A 19,236-nucleotide genomic window follows, 5' to 3' on the forward strand; every position below is an offset into this window, starting at 1 on the left:
AGCAAGCAGCCAAATCTCCCTCTGAAACGACTCGATCAAACACCGCTCGATGGAAGACGGCCATCCGATTCCGCCTCACCTTCACAGTGGATGAGGTGACGCAGGGTCCAAGCGAGTGTAACAAAGTAGATCTACATTAGATCTTCTTCCAAGTGTAAAGAAAGTCATATCCATTGCGTTATAGTCATTGCTGTCATCATCGCGGTACAGTCACTGCAGAAAGGTCAACAAAATTCGATCGAACATGATTGCAATCGGTACTATAATCAGACAGACTAAGCAAGAGCCATCATCTCTGTCTTTCCACCCTTCTCTCTCCCTCTGTGCAAGTGCAGGAAGAATCGTCTCCATCCATCCCTGTACAAGCTGCCACCTTTTTAGTCCGACCACCGCCTGTCTCTTCTTCGTAAGGTTTGGAAGAAGAAAGTGAAGTCATTTGGAAGGGTGTGACCGTATGATAACGCTGAGGAGCTCGACCACACCGATTCTTGGCTCACCTCACTCCTCCTCTTCCTCCTCCCTCCACTTGGTCCTGCCCCTGACTCCGACAGTCCACCACACTGGGCAGCTCAAAGGCCTACATACTCTTGATCAAATCAAAATCAAGATCAACAACGTGAGATCTCGAATAGTACCCCTGGTTCAGCATCCGAGCATAGCCATGGCAGCCGCTTTCTTGCGGGAAACAGAGGAGGACGACCACGATGAAGAAAGAAGGTGGTCAGTGACGAACACCTAACAGCATCAGGTTGGCTCCTGCGACCGACTCGTCCCTTATCGAGCTCGGCCCATTCAGCCCATATTGAGAAAATGGCCCGGTCACGATGCCGAAATGGCCCATTTAGATAGCTATATATACACTCCCCCCCTAAGAAACCCTAGCGGAGAAAGAGCAGAGACGCGGGAAGTAAGATGCCGGCGGGACACGGGCTGAGGTCGAGGACGAGGGATCTCTTCTCCCGGCCCTTCCGGAAGAAGGGCTACATCCCCTTGACGACCTACCTGCGCACCTACAAGATCGGCGACTACGTCGATGTCAAGGTGAACGGCGCCGTCCACAAGGGCATGCCCCACAAGTTCTACCATGGCCGCACCGGCAAGGTCTGGAACGTCACCAAGCGCGCCATCGGCGTCGAGATCAACAAGCAGGTCCGACTTCCATAGTCTCATTTTGACTCTGTTTCTGAGTTTTTTTATAGCAGATTGGTATTGTTTGGAAAGAGAAGATCGTTTTTACAATATAGGAGGTTGCATGTACTTTGTGCATATTATGAATACTGATCACAGGGATTCTATCTGTGTTGATGCTATGCTGATACGTGTGACCAGTTGGTAAGGGCCATTTAAGGATTGGTCTTTGGTATTGATTTCGATGAATTGCTTTGTTGGTTATGTCTGATTTAGACAAACATCTCATTATGGTTTCATTGATGAACATTTTTCTGATCGAATAAAAATGGAACTTTCTGATGTTGCAGGTTGATTTGTTTGTGCAACCCTACTACTGTGGTTAACATCTGCATTATTTTGTTGCTTTATCTTAAGAATGCATTTGTATATTAGTAATCCGTTCACAAGGACAAGGATATTGTGTTTTATACTCCCGGTCTCTAGCTATATGCTGGATGGTGATGATCCACATTACTGAGCTAACTTTGCTGCATAAAGAATGGTTAAATTAGCATTTTCTGAGTTAAATGTCAGAAAGAAAAAGTGAAAAAAGCTTGCTTCTTTGCTACTTGAGTTTGATGAAATCAATTCATCGAGTTGTGTCAAACATATTCTGAGAAGTCCATTATTGATATGTTTAATGGATCTCGGTGTGATGAAGCCTTAAGTTGAATGAAACTATTATAATTTGGAGAGTCATATATGTTGCAATTAAAATTGGACTGCGGTGTCGTATGATTAGAGTGGTTGGTCAACATTCGAATCATGAAAGAAAAAAAAATTTCATCATGTGTTGTTTTTGTACTTTTGATCCATTTCAAGCCACACTATGCCTGCATTGGGCTGCCTACTGTTAATTCTTTCCGATTCATGCCGACTGATGGTGAAGCGACTCCCTGTTCTTTAGGTTGGCAATCGTATCATCAAGAAAAGGATCCATGTCCGTGTGGAGCACGTGCAACCTTCCAGGTGCCAGGAAGATTTTCGAATGAGGGTGAAAAAGAACGACCAATTGAAGGCTGAGGCGAAGGCACGTGGTGAGGTAATCAGCACTAAACGGCAACCAGAGGGCCCTAAGCCTGGTTTTATGGTGGAAGGTGCTACACTTGAGACCGTCACTCCTATTCCTTATGATGTGGTCAATGATCTCAAGGGCGGCTACTAGCTTCTTTGGTCGATTTTGGCTCTATGCTCTATTTCATTATCCATCCAGGTTAGTTGTTCTTCGACATATTTTGTCAAGACACTGTCCGTGGTTGCTAGTTCCGACATTTTGCAGTTGAATTCATGATTTAGTGTGTTCAGTTTCGTTCTTTCTACACCTTGTATCATTCATGTGTCTTCATAACAAGATGATGACAGCGACCTCTCATTCTAAAGAATGAAGAAACTGAAACCACCTTAGCATTACATCGCCATTCTCTGATGAGTCGATGTTATCGACAGCTATTATACAAAGTCAGCACTGTATCTTAGGTATTGATCATTCATGTGCATGGACCTGAACATTGACACAGCATTGTCCTGTAACAACTTTCTTTCCGAGGTCTTCTTTAGACCTTGGAAATGTTTTTAATGTTTATGTTTCATAAGGCTAGAATTTGCTGCAGGAATTAGCAGGCCTGTTCCTATGATCAATACAGGAATTGTCAGATAGGTTGGTAGCAATTTGCCACCAGTTTCTCTTCACCCAGATTTCTGAGAGATGCATTCCTTTCCTCCTGTTCTTCAAAAATATCCAATATGCATGTCAACCTCTTCATTTTCGCTCAACTAGCAAAAGTGTTTTATAAATTGTTCTAGCATTTTCGAAAAACATATAAATGACAAATAAAAAGATTAAACACTGTATGACTTCTTTGACAGAAGATTCAGTTATTATCTATCCATAATTCTCTTTCGTTGTTTTCTTTGGTTGTCGAAAGAGCAACTCATCATGACAATTAACATAGACACAGAATGAGAAAACAAGAATAGCTTCACTTCCACATAAATATATTACAGTGAAGAATATATTACAATGTGGTCGCAAATCAGCTTATCATTCCGACTGGCGTGACATACAATTTACAGATATAACTTGGAATCATACTAATTTCCACACATTATTTATGAACAATGGTTGCATCACTCTCATTAGGTGCCACCCTAAGATGGCATTTGTACCTAATTTCTCATTCGGAAATGGACAGACCAATGAAGATGTGGTGAACCAAATTCTCCATATCCTTTTGTGCCGCGAAAAATATCTCAGGACAGAGAGCAGAAACACAGCTCCGGACCAAAGGAGTCTACCATCTTTCGTCACCTACCCAGTTATTCTTTTCCTTGGGGCCAGTTGGTCCTTCTTCTTTGTATAACTCCATTGGAAGACTATTGAAAATATTCTCCACCGTGTAACGGAGATTGTATGGTAAAAGGTTGAGGATCTTGTTCAACTCAGACCTCGAATTATAGGTTACGGTCGGACCCCATTCGCGCATGTACTGCAACCAAAATGGTTCTTTCACAGCATCTCCTAGATACTCTGCTGCCACGATCTGATAGTTGGTGCTAGAATCAACAAGTAGCATGCTCGGTGCAGTATCATTCCTCACACCGATTCCCAGCTTCTCGGACCCCTGGAGGTAGTTTCCGGGATGAGGGAAGCTTGCATGCCCACTCTTCGAGGAATAAACAGCTGCCCTGTTACCTTCGTAGAACTCCAAGCCAGGCACGTCGATCCACTTCCCTCCGCTGTGCTGAGAGAAATATATACTCCAAAGCTCACCAGTGAAGTTGCTTATCCGTAATGTGTAATGCTCCCAATCGCAGACGTGCTGCCCGATTTTGCTAAGTGGAAAGTTCGCCATCCCGACCTTGATTGTAGCAGGGCCATTGAAGGGGCAGAATATCCACATAGCGATATCGGCGAATAAGCCTCCTAGAGCTGGTTTGACATGCACATAAAGCTCAGCACTTTCTATGTTCCCTTTCTTGACGAAATTATTCCTGTCATCATCAGGAAGATCTATCCAGTATGCTCCATCATTTTTGCCGCCCGATGGAAGGTTTGAACCGTCAACATGTATATGCTCTCCCACCTTGACATCTTTCTTATACAAAGTAGCACCATTCTCAAAGAACCATGAAACTGATGAAGGCAAATAGACTTCTTTCGGGTGGAACACAAGGGTAGGGCCGTAATGCTCGATGAGGGCATGAATCTGCTCTAGATTTGGCATTGCATTCAGAGAAGAATCCAAGTTCTTTAAACAGTAAATGTTCGACATGTTGGCGCAGCTCGAGTCGGTATTGCAACAGAATGTCCCTACAGAAATTCCTGTTCCCAGCATTCCCCGAGAAAAAGGTCTCATCTTCCAAACTTGGCAGGGGAGATACGGAAATATTGTTTCCATATCGATCATCAACTCATGAGCCTCACTTGCGTCTGTAAGATCACATCGAACACATCGAACTTCTTCGAGGGACGGCTTGTTGGGTCCGCTGGTGACCAAGTAGCCCAACGCTCGATAACCATCGGGTGGTAATGGAAGCCAGAAGTAACCACAACTACCGTGAGACTCCTCTACCGAGCCATTTGAACTCCAAACAAGTTTATAATCCAGTGGTTCCCGAAGAGCTGGTAGACTTGACCCCGGTTGGAAATCGGCATTCTCTCTCACCACAAGAACAAAACCATGTAGAGGTTGGTTGCACGGCTGCGCATAATGACCAAGGATGAAATAGCCATTTGGTATTGCAGAAGGTTTGTAGAAAAGAGCTCCTTTGCCCTCTTCCAAGGAAGAAAGACGACAACTCCAAATGCGTTCGAACTTGGTAATTTTTAGAACCTCCAATTCTCCAGTGCATATACTTCCTTTAGCAAATCCTCCACCTGGAAAACCAAGTATCAGTATACAATACAAACAATTTGCTAACAGATACAAATAAATCCAAATCACAACCTATTGGCATAGAACCATTCATTGTACAAAATAATTTCCGTAACCACAGTAAAAACACTGCAGGAAAATGATACGCACCTTAAAAAGAGTGTCAAGATGTATTGCTCGAGAATAAAAAAGAAAACAAGAGATCAAGATAAGATGATAGGTGACAATGAAACCAAAGCATCTGATGACAAGGAACAGTATGTTGTTTCTATGCAGATCGCTTCCCATCTTTTCTTAGCTAACACAAGTGAATCAAAGTATTATTAATATATGGATCCCATAGTTAGAAACAATGTTAGAGTACCAGTGCTACAGACAAAGAGAAAAATAGGAAAATGAGAAGACAAGAATCAAACATCCAAGAAAGGAGAGAAATTTGTAGACGATGATGAAAACCCATTCCTGCATGATCATAAACGAAAGAAAAACAGAATGATGAAAAGATCAAACAACATATTATAAATCAAACTTCAAAGAGACTAAATTCTCCATAACATAAAATGAAAGGTATTGTAACCACGCAAGAAATGCCAAATCGTCGAAAAGGCGTGCAAAGACGAGCATCCTTGGCCTAATTGAGGGAACACCTCGGTTAGAATTGGAGCTCATTATCGAGAAAACCTAAAAATGCATGGATTATTAGAGAAGATCAAGAGGCATTATCTGACGCAGAATTCAGAAAGCACCAAAATTGAGATTGTGCCAATAAAGACAGATCATTTATTTGGAATTTATTGAGAGCACTAAAAGACCAAAAAGGAATGGCATCCGGAAAGCCAAAGTATGAGCAATAAGATCTCGATTTCATGACGTCAAACAGCCGACCCTTTCTCAATTTCTTTCCTGATATAGTACCCATAAAAGTCTCACCATGGGGCCATTTGGGGATCGGGAAGGGGAGGGAGAAGGGCTCCGGGTCGCGGAGGACAGCGTCGGAGGCGCCCTCTCGGTTCCAACAAAACCACTTCCACTGCAACATCTGGCCCCTGTCGGTCTCCCAAATCCCCAAGACCCAGTCCGCCCCCTCTGCGACCAAAATGAATCAATATTTCCCTCGGTTCAGCACCAGCAACCCAATGCGGGCTACGCCTCTTGACCGAGACGTCAAAGACGAACCATTCCTCAGTGATCGGATTCGGCAACAGAGTTAGGGTTCCGGTACGATGGGGTACCAGAGAATTCCTCGCTTTTCCCTTTGCGTAGGCGCGAGGGAAACTTAGTTTTTGCTGGCGGATTATTTTATGTAAACGCGTTTCCGAGCCTCGACGAGATGTGAGCCGTAAGATCAGAATATGGGTGCCTGATAAGACGGACAAGAGAGAGGAAGATAACAGATAACCCGACGATATGGTACTCCGCGGAGAATTTATGGTCGACGGAAGTCGCTTTTATTTAAAGCGTGAGGGGACGTTAGTGGTGGGGTTGGGGTCTCAGCAGGGTGCACGTGGGGGGGTCCCAAAGGAGATCAGTGGTCGACGCGGGGCCCACGTGAGACTGGGACCTCTCTCCTTTGAGTGGAATACCACACAATGACAAACTGTTAAAACAGTAGAAAAAAGAAAAAATTAATCTGATTTGGATTAAAATGATTCACAGAATTACAAATAAAAGATTAAGACTGATCATATTGAGTTTTTTGTGATTGTTCAAACCTAAAGAAGAAACCCAATTTCCCTTTACTCTCACAAGAGCTTTCTCAGTCTTAATCTTTTTATTTATATATATATAGATATATATATATATATAATATTTATTATATTTATTTATAATAATAAATAATATTATTTATTATATATCATATAGATTGATCATAAATTAATTATATATATATATATATCTCTAAATCTAGATATGATCATATTGTTTTGCAGGAAGATTCTCTTTGGAGAGGACATGACGGTTGATCGATTATTCCATTCGTTGTTGAGAAAAACATATTTTCACTTTGACAAATGAGATATATTACTGTTAGGCGCTATAGGAGTATTACTTTTGGACACATTTTTTGTTTTATAGTTGACTTATAAAGATTCTTACTCACTAAATTTTTTTTATTTTTTATTTTCAAAGTAATTTTCTAATAACGTCATACTGAATTTCATTTCAGTAAAAAATAAACCTTCCTTTACTATTAGATATAATTAGTTGGATTCATTTTCGAGTTAATATTACTATGTTTCTCAATGAAACTATGATTATTCTTGACTTTTATTTTGATGAATAAATAAATTATAATAAATATTTATAATTTATATATATTAAATAAAAAAAATTATTTAGTTGGTTCATGATATACTTGCCAAAAGAGGTTGTGATCGTATTAAAATTTTTTTTGACATATATAAATAAGTTAAAAAGAAGAAAGTAATCCTTTATTGTAGGACTAAAATGAAATTAGATTTTCTTAAATTAGATGATAATTATATTGTTTAGAAAAATACGATAGAACTATAAGCCTTTCAAGTAAAACCAACAACAAGATGAGTGTATTTGTCTGCCGAACAGCATCTATGTTGTCTTCTCTCTTCGACAATGACCGAGGCAGAGTCGTCTTGGGAGTGACAGCCTTTTCAGCAATTAAAAGCTGCGGTTGGCCAAACATAATAGAACAAAATTCGTGGGGTCAACTTCGATCTTCCAACATCCCACAAGATTTCTGCTTCGCACCAGCAATTTATCCACAGCCAAGAATACGTCCTATTAGTACCTAATAATTATGAGAAACATCAGCCTCTAAACCACCTCAAACTGCGATTTCATTTAATTCCATCCGTCGTCTTGCTCCTCATCACCTCCGGTCCAGTTTGTCGAGGTCAAAGCCGATGCGCCGGTCGCCGCAGCTCGGTGTTAGAGTCGTACATGCACGGCGGTGCTGCCGGTGACAAGAACCAAGCGCATGGCCAATTGGGTGCTGATGGGCTTTGGTCCAGGTTTTGGGCGTACAGATGTGAAGCTCAGCAGATAACAAAAATTATCTTTCTTCTTGTTAAGGCACAAATTTCGTTGTGTAAAGAAAATTCAAAGTCAACCTTGATTCAAGTTTAAATCTCTTATAAATTTGATGTTGAGAGATAACGAGTTTGATTAGGATCTGCAAAAAAGAACTGTATCAAGAAATAAGATCCCTCTAATACTTAGATCAGTAAAGGATTTAAAAGATTCAATCAAATGCCAAATATAAAATGTGTAATTCATTAGAGAGCGAAAGCCCTCTTAAAAATATATTAGGAAGAGATTGGAAGAATTCAATCAAGTATCAAATACGAAAGAAGGTAAGTCCCCTTAGCATATATAGCTAAGATATTTGATCATTACGTTGAGGCCGTGATTGATGATGGACATGCTTTCACACTTCCTTAGATCACATATGCAATCGTGTAACATCGAATTCGGGGAACTTGAGGTAATGACTGACCTAGTGAAATCTGTATTTATCAATTTTCATAGGCTTGAGTCAATCATTATGTCACCTTGAAAGTCAAATGCATCACCTTCACCTATCAAACATCAAAATGTCAACCACGTGATATTGAAGTGACAGAATACCACATAAATTATTCTTGTATCACTTCTAGTCTTCATAGTTTAGGTAGAGAGAGAATACAACATCGTAGATGACAAAACAAATCTCACCCTACGCTTCAAAACCATAGCTGCAATCAAAATGGCTGATCAACATGTATGAACAGTGTTGAACACATCTGAAGAAAGAGGTAAAGCTAATATCTGAAAGAAATAATACAATCAAGCATTGCAAGTAATTCAAAGCTTGTCACTTGGTTAGAAGCAGCTAGTTAAAAAAAAGTACTGACAAACGGCTTGGTAAAGAATCTTTCAACAAATCTTAACACATCAAATCTGGTTATACGCATACCTCGATCGATATCGTACATGACTACCCATGGAGACTTCTAATATTCACTTCACGACATGTCTAGCCAAAGCCTTCAAATCCTTTTCGGCACTATCTTCAGCCGATGAAGTAACTTCCAAATGGATAGTCTTGGAAGCACAAGCATCGGCACAACATATCATTAACCGAGTTCAAATTTCATCGGCAAAATCATCTACTGGTTCTGTCCCTTTCCCTTCTTGGACTTGCTCTTGTTTTCCTGTATCTTCTTCTTTTTTGCTTCAGGAGTAGTCCAAATATAATCAGGAGGAATCACAAATGGATCTTGTATGTCTTCTACACGGCTACTCGGTCCTGATGTTGCAGAGTAACCTTGTCGATAGGGTGCCTTTATCCATTGAATCCAGGAGCTTGATGTCAGTGTTTCAGGGGAGTTGCTCTCGGGGCTAGAAGGAGGTGTTGAGAACTCTTCCAGTGGCTGCAATTCTTCGAACTTGGTGAAAGTAACCAGGACCCGGATGGTAGGAACAACTGGAATGGCGACCTGCAAGTATCTATCTATTACCCTCAAACAACACACGAGAATCACAAAAAGTTTCTAAAAGGAGAAGTTACATGTTGCCGCTACCGAAACTGTCACCATAAGAACATGATTACCAAACAACAAATAGGTACTTGTTAGAAATTAACATAATTTTGATCTTGTTCCTCGATCATTCTCTTTATGATGATCAAGAAGTCCAATCACTTTCACCTAAACCATTCTCTTTACAGGAAATACCAAGGCAATTTACATGAAGAAAAAAGTTACTTGTCAAGCAAACAAATGGAAATCCAACTATAAGTTTTGCTACCAGTTAATTTCTAGCAACTTATGCAGTTGATCACCGTAACAGGTGTCATGAAGTGGCCGATGTTCAACATTAGAAAAAAAAAGAAAAAACTTTCAGTGGGTGCTCATAATAACTATAGTGAAAAGAAAAGTCATGAAATTTGAGGAAACGTCTTGCAAATTGTTTACACCAACATTAATCTGCAAATAGAGTTTGGAGAAAGAAACAGAATGTGAAAATCATTCTAACACCAAAGAACTTCAACTATTTTCTCCATTCAGGTTACAGTGCATCACAGAAAGCCATCTTCATCAAGTGATGCTCTAGTTTCTATAGTTGTAAAGGTTCCAAACCCTGACATTTAGCAAGATTGCTGGTATTTCAAAACTAATTGTTCCAATAAATAAGAAGAAATTACACAAGGAATGCTATCTCAAAGTTTCCCCTTTATCAAGAACTAGGATGAATAGAAACGTCAACAGTAAGGATGAAATAGATACACTGAAATAGATACATCAACAGTAAGGATAAATCATTGGGATGATTTATAGTCAATAAGCATGTCAAATAGGATAACAGGAAACCTTAAAAGTCAGGCTAAGTAAAAGCAGGTCATATGGACACACCTAACCTTTGGATATATTTCCTGTGGGAGGAGATGATTTCAACTTCCAAGGTTGTAACAAAGTGACCTTTTGTCATCAAGATCAAAAGGTCATAAATCATGTTAGATTAATTCGATCTACAAAAAGATGGCAGTAACAGATGCACAGAAAAGCCATCTTTAAGGTTTAGGTGATTGTGTTCCTATTTCTTTCTCAAAAAATTCGACCCTTTCCACAGGAGTACATGGAAGGAGAATCCAAAGGACAACAGATGATGATACTCATTGCAGAAATTAATTGTCTAGTTTGAGCAAAATAATCAAATCCGTGACCTCCCTTCAGAGAAGTATACTTCTCCAAACCTGATAATGAAAACTAAGCGCCATGCATCCTGAAGTTGATCTGCATACCATTATGTCAACAGTAACTAAAATAAGAAGAAAGAGAGTTTTAATATACTTCAGATTGCTACATGACTGATAGAAAAGCCTACAAACCACTCCCAGTTACCTAATCACTATTGCAAAAGTTTATTCACTAAAGTTTTTAGAACAAAACTTCCTAAGATTAGTACCTAAAAATCAAGCAAGGGTATTAAAACTCTAATGCAATAAGAGGGAAGATTAGGCCATCGAAGCACCATTTACTGAAAAGACACTGCTAGCCTCGCAAGAGCTAATTTTTAATGTCAGTGAAAGAATGGAAATGTAACTCTATGAAAGTGTAAGTGACAGAATGGAAATGTAACAACATATGCAACTATACCAAACATATCATTTTTATGTTTAAAGGACATCGGAATCGATAAATATCAAAACAATATGATAAGAAAAATGGTAAAGCCCAGACTCATGTGGTCAGTGTCCCATACCTTCACCGGAAATGCTCCGGCAGGGAGCTTCGTCGTAAGTAGATCCCTCAGACGACGAATTGCCTTAACCTTGTTTGCAAGAATATCAAGAAGTGGCAGTAGCTCTTCTGTCTGAAGCGGAAAATCAGAAGAGAGCCACAGAACAGGCCTTAGACCTTTTTTGTATTCGCTCTCTTTGCTACTCTCTTTGCGTCGGTATCCATTCTCCAAACTCGTCACTGTTCTTTTGGAATCCCTGTCCCTTCCCCTCCTAAGATCGTCCCCTCTGTTACTGTTAACAATCTCTATGGAATGCCTTGCAGGCCTACTCTGGCACCCAGACGGAGAATCACCAAGGAGATCACTCACCTTCTCCTCGACACAAAGTGAGCTCCTTGGAGGCACAACTTTCTTCTGCCCTTCTTGTTTGTGATTACCGCCCCTCTTTTTCCAATTACCAAACCAACTTTTCCTATCCTGTCTACTCTCACTGTTACTACTGCTGCCAACATCGTCGATGGCCATCGGCCTCGGTTCACAGCAGCTATGACGGCGAGGAACATGTTGGGCCTCATCAGGGGATTCCATTTTGAGGGCATTCTCCAATTGCTTCCGCTCCTCCTCCGTCAAGATGTCCTCGAGCGCTTCGCTCTCTGTATCATTGTCATTGCAGGTCGAGAGGAACTCTTCGTCCGTCATCGCCCCGGGCACCTGCCGGGACTTCACGCTCACAACGACGTGATGCATGTCATACACCTTTGCTTTCCACGACCCAACCAATTCCGACCTCTCCTGCCTCCTCCATGTCAACTGAGGAAGTAGCACTGCCTGCGTGACGTCGATTCCCGGTCGGAAGATGTTCGTCTGGGACATCGCGGCAACTTCTTGCTGGACTTCCGCCTCGGTGGCCGGCGTGCCCGCTCCGTCCAAAGCGTTCATCACTTCCTTGTCCTTGTGGGAGATCATGCACAGGGATCCCGGTGACACCTTCCCGTCCTCCGATCCATCCCCGAGGAAGAGGACACTCTGGTCGGAGCGCTGAATCCGGAAGCCGTCGAACCCGGCCAGAGTCATGTCGGCACGCAGGTTGGACCCCCGCTTCCAGATCTTGTAGGTGTCGGAGGGGGCGATTCTGGAGATGAAGGGTATCACCGAGCTCTCGAAGTGGAAGGTGATCTCCATGTAGAAGTCCCGCATCCGGCGCATGGTGGCGACGAGCCGCGGCAGCCGGCGGCACCACTTGGCCCAGGCGAGGGGCTGGTAGTGGCGGACGATGATCTTGGCGAGGTTCTCCTCTCGGAAGCAGATGGCCTCTTGGAGCGCGCTCCACCCCTGCTCGTTCTGGAGGCTCCAGTCGACGCCGGCGGCCATGAGCATCTCGACAGCGGCGGCGTCGCCGAGGCGTACCGCGAGGTGGAGTGGCGTCTCCCGACCGGGGACGTCGCGGCGGTCGATGACCGCGGAGATGGCGTCCGCCTTCTCCTCCTCCGCGACCGCCGCCGCCTCGGTGACGATCGACAAGGGCTCCACCAGGCGCGGCAGCTCCGCGAGCACGCGCTTGAGGCCGGCGTAGTCGCGGGCGAGCACGGCCTCGTGCGCCGGGCTGTGCGCGTACTTGGTCGGATCCACGCCAGCCATCACAATCCTTCTTCTTCAGCGGGGTTGCCCAAACCGATCGATTCTCAAGAAAGCGGAAGCATCAAGAAGAGGGAAATCGATATCAAAAAGAGATTTTTAGATCTTTTTCAGCTCAAATTTGGAGACCGCAAGAACAAGAGATAGAACAGCGGACAGAAGAGGAGGAGGTCTGATGTGTGCAATACCAGAGCAGACAAGCGCCTCTATACGGGCTTTTCTTTCCAGAAAAATTATGTATTTTGCGTGTATTCATACGTGTATACATATCCATAAGACCGGAAGGAAAACACATGAAAACAGACCACAAGATGGAAGGAAAGATTATAGAATTATAAAGAAGAGGGGAAAGTTCAAATCTTTTGAACACAGATATTATTATATTTTCATCCTCTCGCTGTCCCCACACAAAGCAGAGAGAGAAGCCACATATGGATAAAAAGGTGATCTTGAGAGATAACGAAAAGTAAAAAGAGGGTGAGACGAGTGCCCTCCAAACACAGACTTGTCTGCTATTTTATTGGTGAGATAGAAGTGGAAGAAGGGCATTATTTCTCTGCTATTTTCTTGGTGATGTGGAAGGGAGGACGGACGCCAATGAATGTGACACAATAACACAACACGCGCAAGGAAGAGAAACCCGAGTTTGACACGACACCGTACGTTCAATACCAAATCTTAAAACGTTTTAAATTAAATGAAAAATAATTAAAAATGTATTGACGTGAATATGCACGTCCGACATGATCCATCGTCACCAACGCGGTCGAGCCGACTTAGATCATGGAGGACGATTGCACGGTGCGGATTTGTTCGTCGCTTATTGGGTCGCTGTTAGTGACACGTAGCCGAGACGTGTCGGTGACGGTGAGCGAAGAAGAAACCCCAGTAATGGACCGTAGTAGACAAGATCACAACTACGGCGGGAAGCTAAATGGTTCACGTCGCACACCTCACGAACTCTGTTCTATAATTGTTATTATTTGATTACAATGTTCTTTTGTTGTTGTTGTTGTTGCGGTAGGTGTTGATATATGATGAGAGAAGACGCTTGCAATTTTATATACGTGGGTGGCAGATGAGTCTGTCATCTTGCAGTCCATGATTGCCACGGTCACATGTGCAGCACGAGCTGTGGGGTTCTTGCATCAAACACCACTAGCCCTCACTGTGTTATATATTTCAGTGGCCATGTGAAGGGCCATTATGAGCGGGCAACTAAATGATGAGGAGATCACAAGAGAAAGCTTTCGCTTGGCCTATTTATCCCTCTCATGCATGTTGTTAACACACTACCAATCATAATTACTAACAATCAGTTTAAATCAAATATCTAAAATATTACCATCAAACAAGTTTAAGGCTTAAAGGACATGCAGAGTGGTAAAGACCAACAATCAAACTACAATTTAAAACCTATAATAATAATACTAATAATAATAAGATTGAGTGAGCAAGCCCAGGGTCAATGTAGCTTTCCACTAGATCCAAGTCCCACTAATTTTAATCCACTCATCAACACATTAAAACAAGAACAAGGCCAAGGGACCACTGCTCTCTCTTGTGTATTCCAAGATCCAAGTGGGGGTTAGGCTGGGGACCCTCATTACTAATCATATGGTTGGGGGATTGTTTAAGCTTTTGGTTTCATTGTCCTCGCATGGGAGGGGGTGGTGGATGCCCACCCTGAGAAGGAGACGATGATAAAAGCTGTCACTGTTGTTGGGAATGGCAATGAGAGGGGAAAGAAGGAGGTCCTTTATGGGGAGTCAAAGATGCCCTAATTCCCACCCCCCCTCTCCATCCAAGGATTTGACTGCTCTGTGTGCTGCACCAGTGCGCTTTTATAATCTATGTCAATAACCATGCAAACCTTCATTTATCTAGTATATTTAAGGATAGGTGATGAGGCATCAAAGTGCCTGCCACATGAGGAGGGTTCACTACTTGCTAGCTCAATCACCACAACAATCATTGGTCCCACTTCTGCAAATCGATGATCCTTTCTTTGCACACCTAGTGCTTGTGGTAATGAATGACTCCATTTTGAGCATTTGAACTTGGAAGGATCGCCAAACCTGTTTAAACCTCTCCCAGAAATGCATGTGTTGTTAGATGGACAAGCATACAGAATGATTCTCAACCTCATGAACGCCCTGCAGCTGCCTACTTTGTCCACAACATTTACCTGGAATGCACTTGTTTTCTCAGAGGCAAATTGGACATTTGATCTCTCCTCGTCTGTATTGATCCCAGTATTCGTTGTATCAACCTGCAGTATTGAGAAACAACTAACAGAGTTGGTACAAGTTAGAAAAGGAAGAAAAGGAACCAAAAGCTCCAGCCAAATGAATGATAGCACATGACTCTCACTTGCATCCAGCTTCAGTTGTTTCCATGCGATGGATGGATTGGTCATGGAAGAAGCCAGAGAATGTTCGAATAGATACAACAAAGTGGAGATCCATCATGAGCTTTTCATTGCCTTAGGACCATAGACTCTCCATAAAAAAACATAGTCTATGAGGATATTTTTGCATATGTCCTTCTCCAAGTTCATCCTAAAATGTGACATGGTCAATGTCAACGCATATGTGGTCCAGTTATACAAAATTCTGGTGAGTCAAAAAATTCTTCAATATTGCTCCCTGTTGGACCACAAAAAGAAATGATCAAATCAATAGTGTAATCAAATTAATAATGAACATTCCACAAGTGGTTCCATAGGCATTGGTTGATGACAAAAGAAATGATAACTGGGCACCAAATTGTCAAATCAGTCAATATAAACAGGATCTGTGCAAAAGAAAAATGCACACTGACCAACGTGCATTTTTCTAAGCTAATAAGCTAAAATATGGTAGTAACGATTATAGAAGAGGAGGTTTGAAAAATGTTGTCGAACACAAAATTTTAACACAAAAGTCGTTCAAAATTGTAACACCAAAGGGACTAATAATTTCCAAGATGCTACATGGTCTGATCTCATATCAGATGAAACAGGGATAGAAACAATAATTAAACATGCATGAGAAATGCCACCTTCCAGATATTTCATGAATGCTTCCGTTAAAGCTCAAGAAGTCTTGATGAGATTCAAAAACAATGTAACTCATAAAAGCACAAAAAGCTTTGGTACAGAAATAAATGCTTTGTTAACACCATACCATCCAAGGAATTTGATACTACAGAGAGTATTGGCATCGTCATTCAAAGCAGCTGTGAATCAAACTTGGTTTCATCTTAGAATAACCCATCTAAAGTCAGGCTTTGAGTAGGTTTCACATATTGGTGTGTATAGTTGAACAAAATATGTTGATTTTAGGGATTCTGGTTGTCTTTGCATGCCTATCAGCATGTTTGTTCCTCACTAGTACAATGCCTAAAGATGAAATCAGCAATATGCAAGGTGTCATCTCTCTGTATGCATCAATGGCTTATCAAGAATCCTTCGGCCGTTGATTTTATCTGACACTGAATTCATAGGAGTCCTATCTTTGTAAATTGTAAAATCAAGAACTACTTTGACCCACCTTGAGTACTTGCGAAGCAATTGTCACCAATTATACTGTAAGATAATTTGATTAAGGCTTACAGCTCAGCAAAAAAGAGTAGTATACGCTATTATGAGAATGAAATTCCATCAGTAATGCATTGTCATACATCTAGAGCGCATTCTGACCAGTAAAGAAAGACAGTCAAAACAAAAGGCTGAAGCACAACATTCATGTGTTTTCTGTAAATCTTTTTTACATTTGCAAAATGTTGTGGTGCTGAAAGAACTACTTGGTGATGCATCTATAAACTTCTCTTTACCATCTGACATAGCGTCAGCGAGAATCAACAATGTCCTTAAAGGTCACCATAAGCAAATGCTGGAACTTATGTTGGTCGATGAGGTCAATGTTCCATTTATCAGGGAGTGTACATATTAAGAACTTGATAATTCATTTGTATAAAAATGAGTTTCAGGAGGACAACTACACAAAATCAGATGAGCAACTAACCAATTTGATTGTGCATGAGCCCAGTAAGTTGGTCATATCATTCAATATCAAGGAACATAAACATATCAAGTTCAAGCCGAAAATACAGTTTCAAATCAGATTCCAACAGCAGACTGGCTGTTCCCAGATTTTGGTGCTATGCAGCAGGGTTTTTTTTGTTATAGCAGGAAAGACCAGAAGAGCTTTACTGTAAAAGAGAATAAGTGAAAATACTGAAGAGAGTAAATATAATATTTCCTTTTGACTTATTTCCTTAAGTCACAAGTTTCATGCCAGATTTAACTTCAATTAACTTTTGACTTCTGAGACTTAATAAGAGTGAAACATAACATATTAATTGCAACAAACTCATACTCCACTTTGTAATTCTTTCATTGTTCATCTCAATCTTCCAATTCTGCGCTGAGTGTCTGAATATGTTTGTTATTTCTTCCGGTTGGATAAATTTCAGATTCATATGAAGGGTTCAAATCAGTCTCAATAGAGTAGCAACAGAAGTGCAGGATGAAGTATCGAATATGTGGAAGTATTTTGAATCAGATCAAAGTCATTTTTTTCCCCCTAGAACTCCAAATTTCCAGTCCTACATGACAGTTTTTGGTTTTCACAGCAGGAAAAGGTGTTAATATAATAGAGAAAAACAGTAGAAAATTCAAAGAGAGAATACAGAGAATGGAGACATGAGATGACAGAGAAAACAAAAAAATATAAAAAGAAAGTGGTATGCTGATGTTTACTTCATATTAGTAAAGCTCATATCTTAACCTTTATCTTCTAATACATAACAGTCCTTCCCCCACAAAATTAGGACTTCTAGAACCCTTGGAAATCCTATGGGGTTTTGAAGTTCCAGAATATGGCTAAACTGAATCCTGAGTAGGAATTGTGCAAAAACTCATAGATGGAACACCAGTGCTCTATATAATCAATGTATATGACATTAATTCAGATGCCCTTTGACAATGCTATATGAATTTAAATACATGTTTCTTAACATATTCGGGAACGAAAACCATAGATAATTGCCTCCCATCCAGGAACAAAAATCATAGATCAAGAAACAAAGTTAGCAACTCCATGTGGATTCTCTTACAAAGATCAACGGACATCGACAACCGTCATACTATTACACCCTACACAGTTTAGCAATGAAAAAGACCTTCAAATCATAGTAAAGAACTATAATTCAGATGCGAAACGCGTAACTCAAGCAGATCAGCAGCAGACAAGGCTTTCAAATGCGCATACATACCCCAAGGTCCCACCAAAAACACAAACGAATCGGAAATCGTACTTCGATTGATCAACAGAAGATTTAGGGCTACCAAAATGGGCAACATAATGGTTCAGAAACAAGGCGAAAGGGCAAAGTGAGCCTTACCACATCCCGCGATCCGATCGATAGCTACCTTCGATCGAGCACTGCAACTCCTCTTCCCTGCTTCCTTCGTCTTACTCTCCGTCCGCCTTTGCCGGATGTCGGAAACGGACCTCGGTTCGCGATTTACACGGTTTGATCGAGTTCGAGTTTGATTTGCAATCTTGTGACCCACTTGTTCCTGAATGATTGCACCGACTCTTGTTTGGACATGGCAAGTGTTGCGATCCACCGCTCCACGTTCTCCCATTATGTTTGACGCAGACATAATAATCTCCGTGATGAATTCTCCAAGGCCATCTATCATTATATGGTTATGAAACCATGATACTAGTAATAACGGAAAGAAACATAGTAAAGATCATAACACGCAATAATATTTGACATTATCGATTGACTGGTCCGACCAAAGTGCCAGTCGCATTATGCTTGGTCGGATCACTGCTCGGTGGAGTCACGTCGAGAGGAAGAAGATGAGATGTACCCAAATCCATATTAATGGATCCATTTAAGTCGGCGGCATCGGTCATAATTGATATATAATATTTCTATTTATTATAAATATCGAATCAGGACAGTATAAATAAGAATCGTTTACGGCTGTACTATGTCGGGATACTTAGTAACAATTCTGGTAGGTGGGAATTGGGCCCAACCATAATGAATTGAGTTCTTCGCCATTTCTCGAAGCTTTTGAGACCCCACGAGCATACAATAATGAGAAATAAATATCAGCTACCTGTGTCCCGTACCCGGAATAATTATCCGCAAGTTGAACAGCAAGTAACTGTGGGCCCGGAGCCCTGAGGAAGCGTCGGCTGCTACCGCGTAGGTAAAAGACGTGGGAGAGAACCGTACGAACTGACTCCGAGAAAACGATGGTGTCCATCGAATGACCGCCCCACGAAGAAACACTGTTTCATGTCCAACAGCAGATCTCGTTGAAACGTGTCACCTTCCGCCGGCTTCG

At 41.5% G+C, this 19,236-nt stretch overlaps 3 protein-coding genes and 1 long non-coding RNA gene across 4 annotated transcripts; 1 reads left to right on the forward strand and 3 right to left on the reverse strand.

The window, feature by feature from the left end:
• Window positions 1-336: 336 nt before the first annotated feature.
• LOC135670344 (large ribosomal subunit protein eL21z/eL21y) lies at window positions 337-2,489 on the forward strand. The gene is made up of 2 exons (XM_065178652.1): window positions 337-1,149; window positions 2,078-2,489. Exons 1-2 carry the CDS (start codon window positions 913-915, stop codon window positions 2,333-2,335), a joined length of 495 nt encoding a protein of 164 aa, XP_065034724.1. The 5' UTR covers window positions 337-912; the 3' UTR covers window positions 2,336-2,489.
• Window positions 2,490-3,130: 641 nt separating this feature from the next.
• On the reverse strand, window positions 3,131-6,280 carry LOC135670328 (hypothetical protein At1g04090-like). The gene is made up of 2 exons (XM_065178651.1): window positions 5,976-6,280; window positions 3,131-5,047 (listed from the first exon to the last, which is right to left on the reverse strand). The coding sequence occupies exons 1-2, from the start codon at window positions 6,082-6,084 to the stop codon at window positions 3,462-3,464; spliced, it is 1,695 nt and encodes a 564-aa protein (XP_065034723.1). The 5' UTR covers window positions 6,085-6,280; the 3' UTR covers window positions 3,131-3,461.
• A 2,527-nt stretch (window positions 6,281-8,807) lies between these two features.
• Window positions 8,808-13,155, reverse strand: LOC103982642 (uncharacterized). Its single transcript, XM_009399624.3, has 2 exons — window positions 11,268-13,155; window positions 8,808-9,502 (listed from the first exon to the last, which is right to left on the reverse strand). The coding sequence occupies exons 1-2, from the start codon at window positions 12,882-12,884 to the stop codon at window positions 9,173-9,175; spliced, it is 1,947 nt and encodes a 648-aa protein (XP_009397899.2). The 5' UTR covers window positions 12,885-13,155; the 3' UTR covers window positions 8,808-9,172.
• A 1,552-nt stretch (window positions 13,156-14,707) lies between these two features.
• LOC103982641 (uncharacterized) lies at window positions 14,708-18,708 on the reverse strand. The gene is made up of 3 exons (XR_671513.3): window positions 18,270-18,708; window positions 15,255-15,529; window positions 14,708-15,153 (listed from the first exon to the last, which is right to left on the reverse strand). It is a non-coding gene; the product is annotated as an uncharacterized LOC103982641 (long non-coding RNA).
• Window positions 18,709-19,236: the final 528 nt, after the last annotated feature.

Source organism: Musa acuminata, chromosome BXJ1-4 (assembly GCF_036884655.1).
Source record: "Musa acuminata AAA Group cultivar baxijiao chromosome BXJ1-4, Cavendish_Baxijiao_AAA, whole genome shotgun sequence".
Lineage (NCBI taxonomy): Eukaryota > Viridiplantae > Streptophyta > Magnoliopsida > Zingiberales > Musaceae > Musa > Musa acuminata.

Bases quoted from the DNA above. Each gene is read 5' to 3' on its own strand.
- LOC135670344 (XM_065178652.1), top strand. From the start codon at position 913: ATGCCGGCGGGACACGGGCTGAGGTCGAGGACGAGGGATCTCTTCTCC. The intron at 1,150-2,077 runs GTCCGACTTCCA...CCTGTTCTTTAG, and splicing joins GCGTCGAGATCAACAAGCAG to GTTGGCAATCGTATCATCAA.
- LOC103982642 (XM_009399624.3), bottom strand. From the start codon at position 12,884: ATGGCTGGCGTGGATCCGACCAAGTACGCGCACAGCCCGGCGCACGAG. The intron at 9,503-11,267 runs GTATGGGACACT...AGATACTTGCAG, and splicing joins CCGGAGCATTTCCGGTGAAG to GTCGCCATTCCAGTTGTTCC.
- LOC135670328 (XM_065178651.1), bottom strand. From the start codon at position 6,084: ATGTTGCAGTGGAAGTGGTTTTGTTGGAACCGAGAGGGCGCCTCCGAC. The intron at 5,048-5,975 runs GTGAGACTTTTA...TTGGTTTTCCAG, and splicing joins GATCCCCAAATGGCCCCATG to GTGGAGGATTTGCTAAAGGA.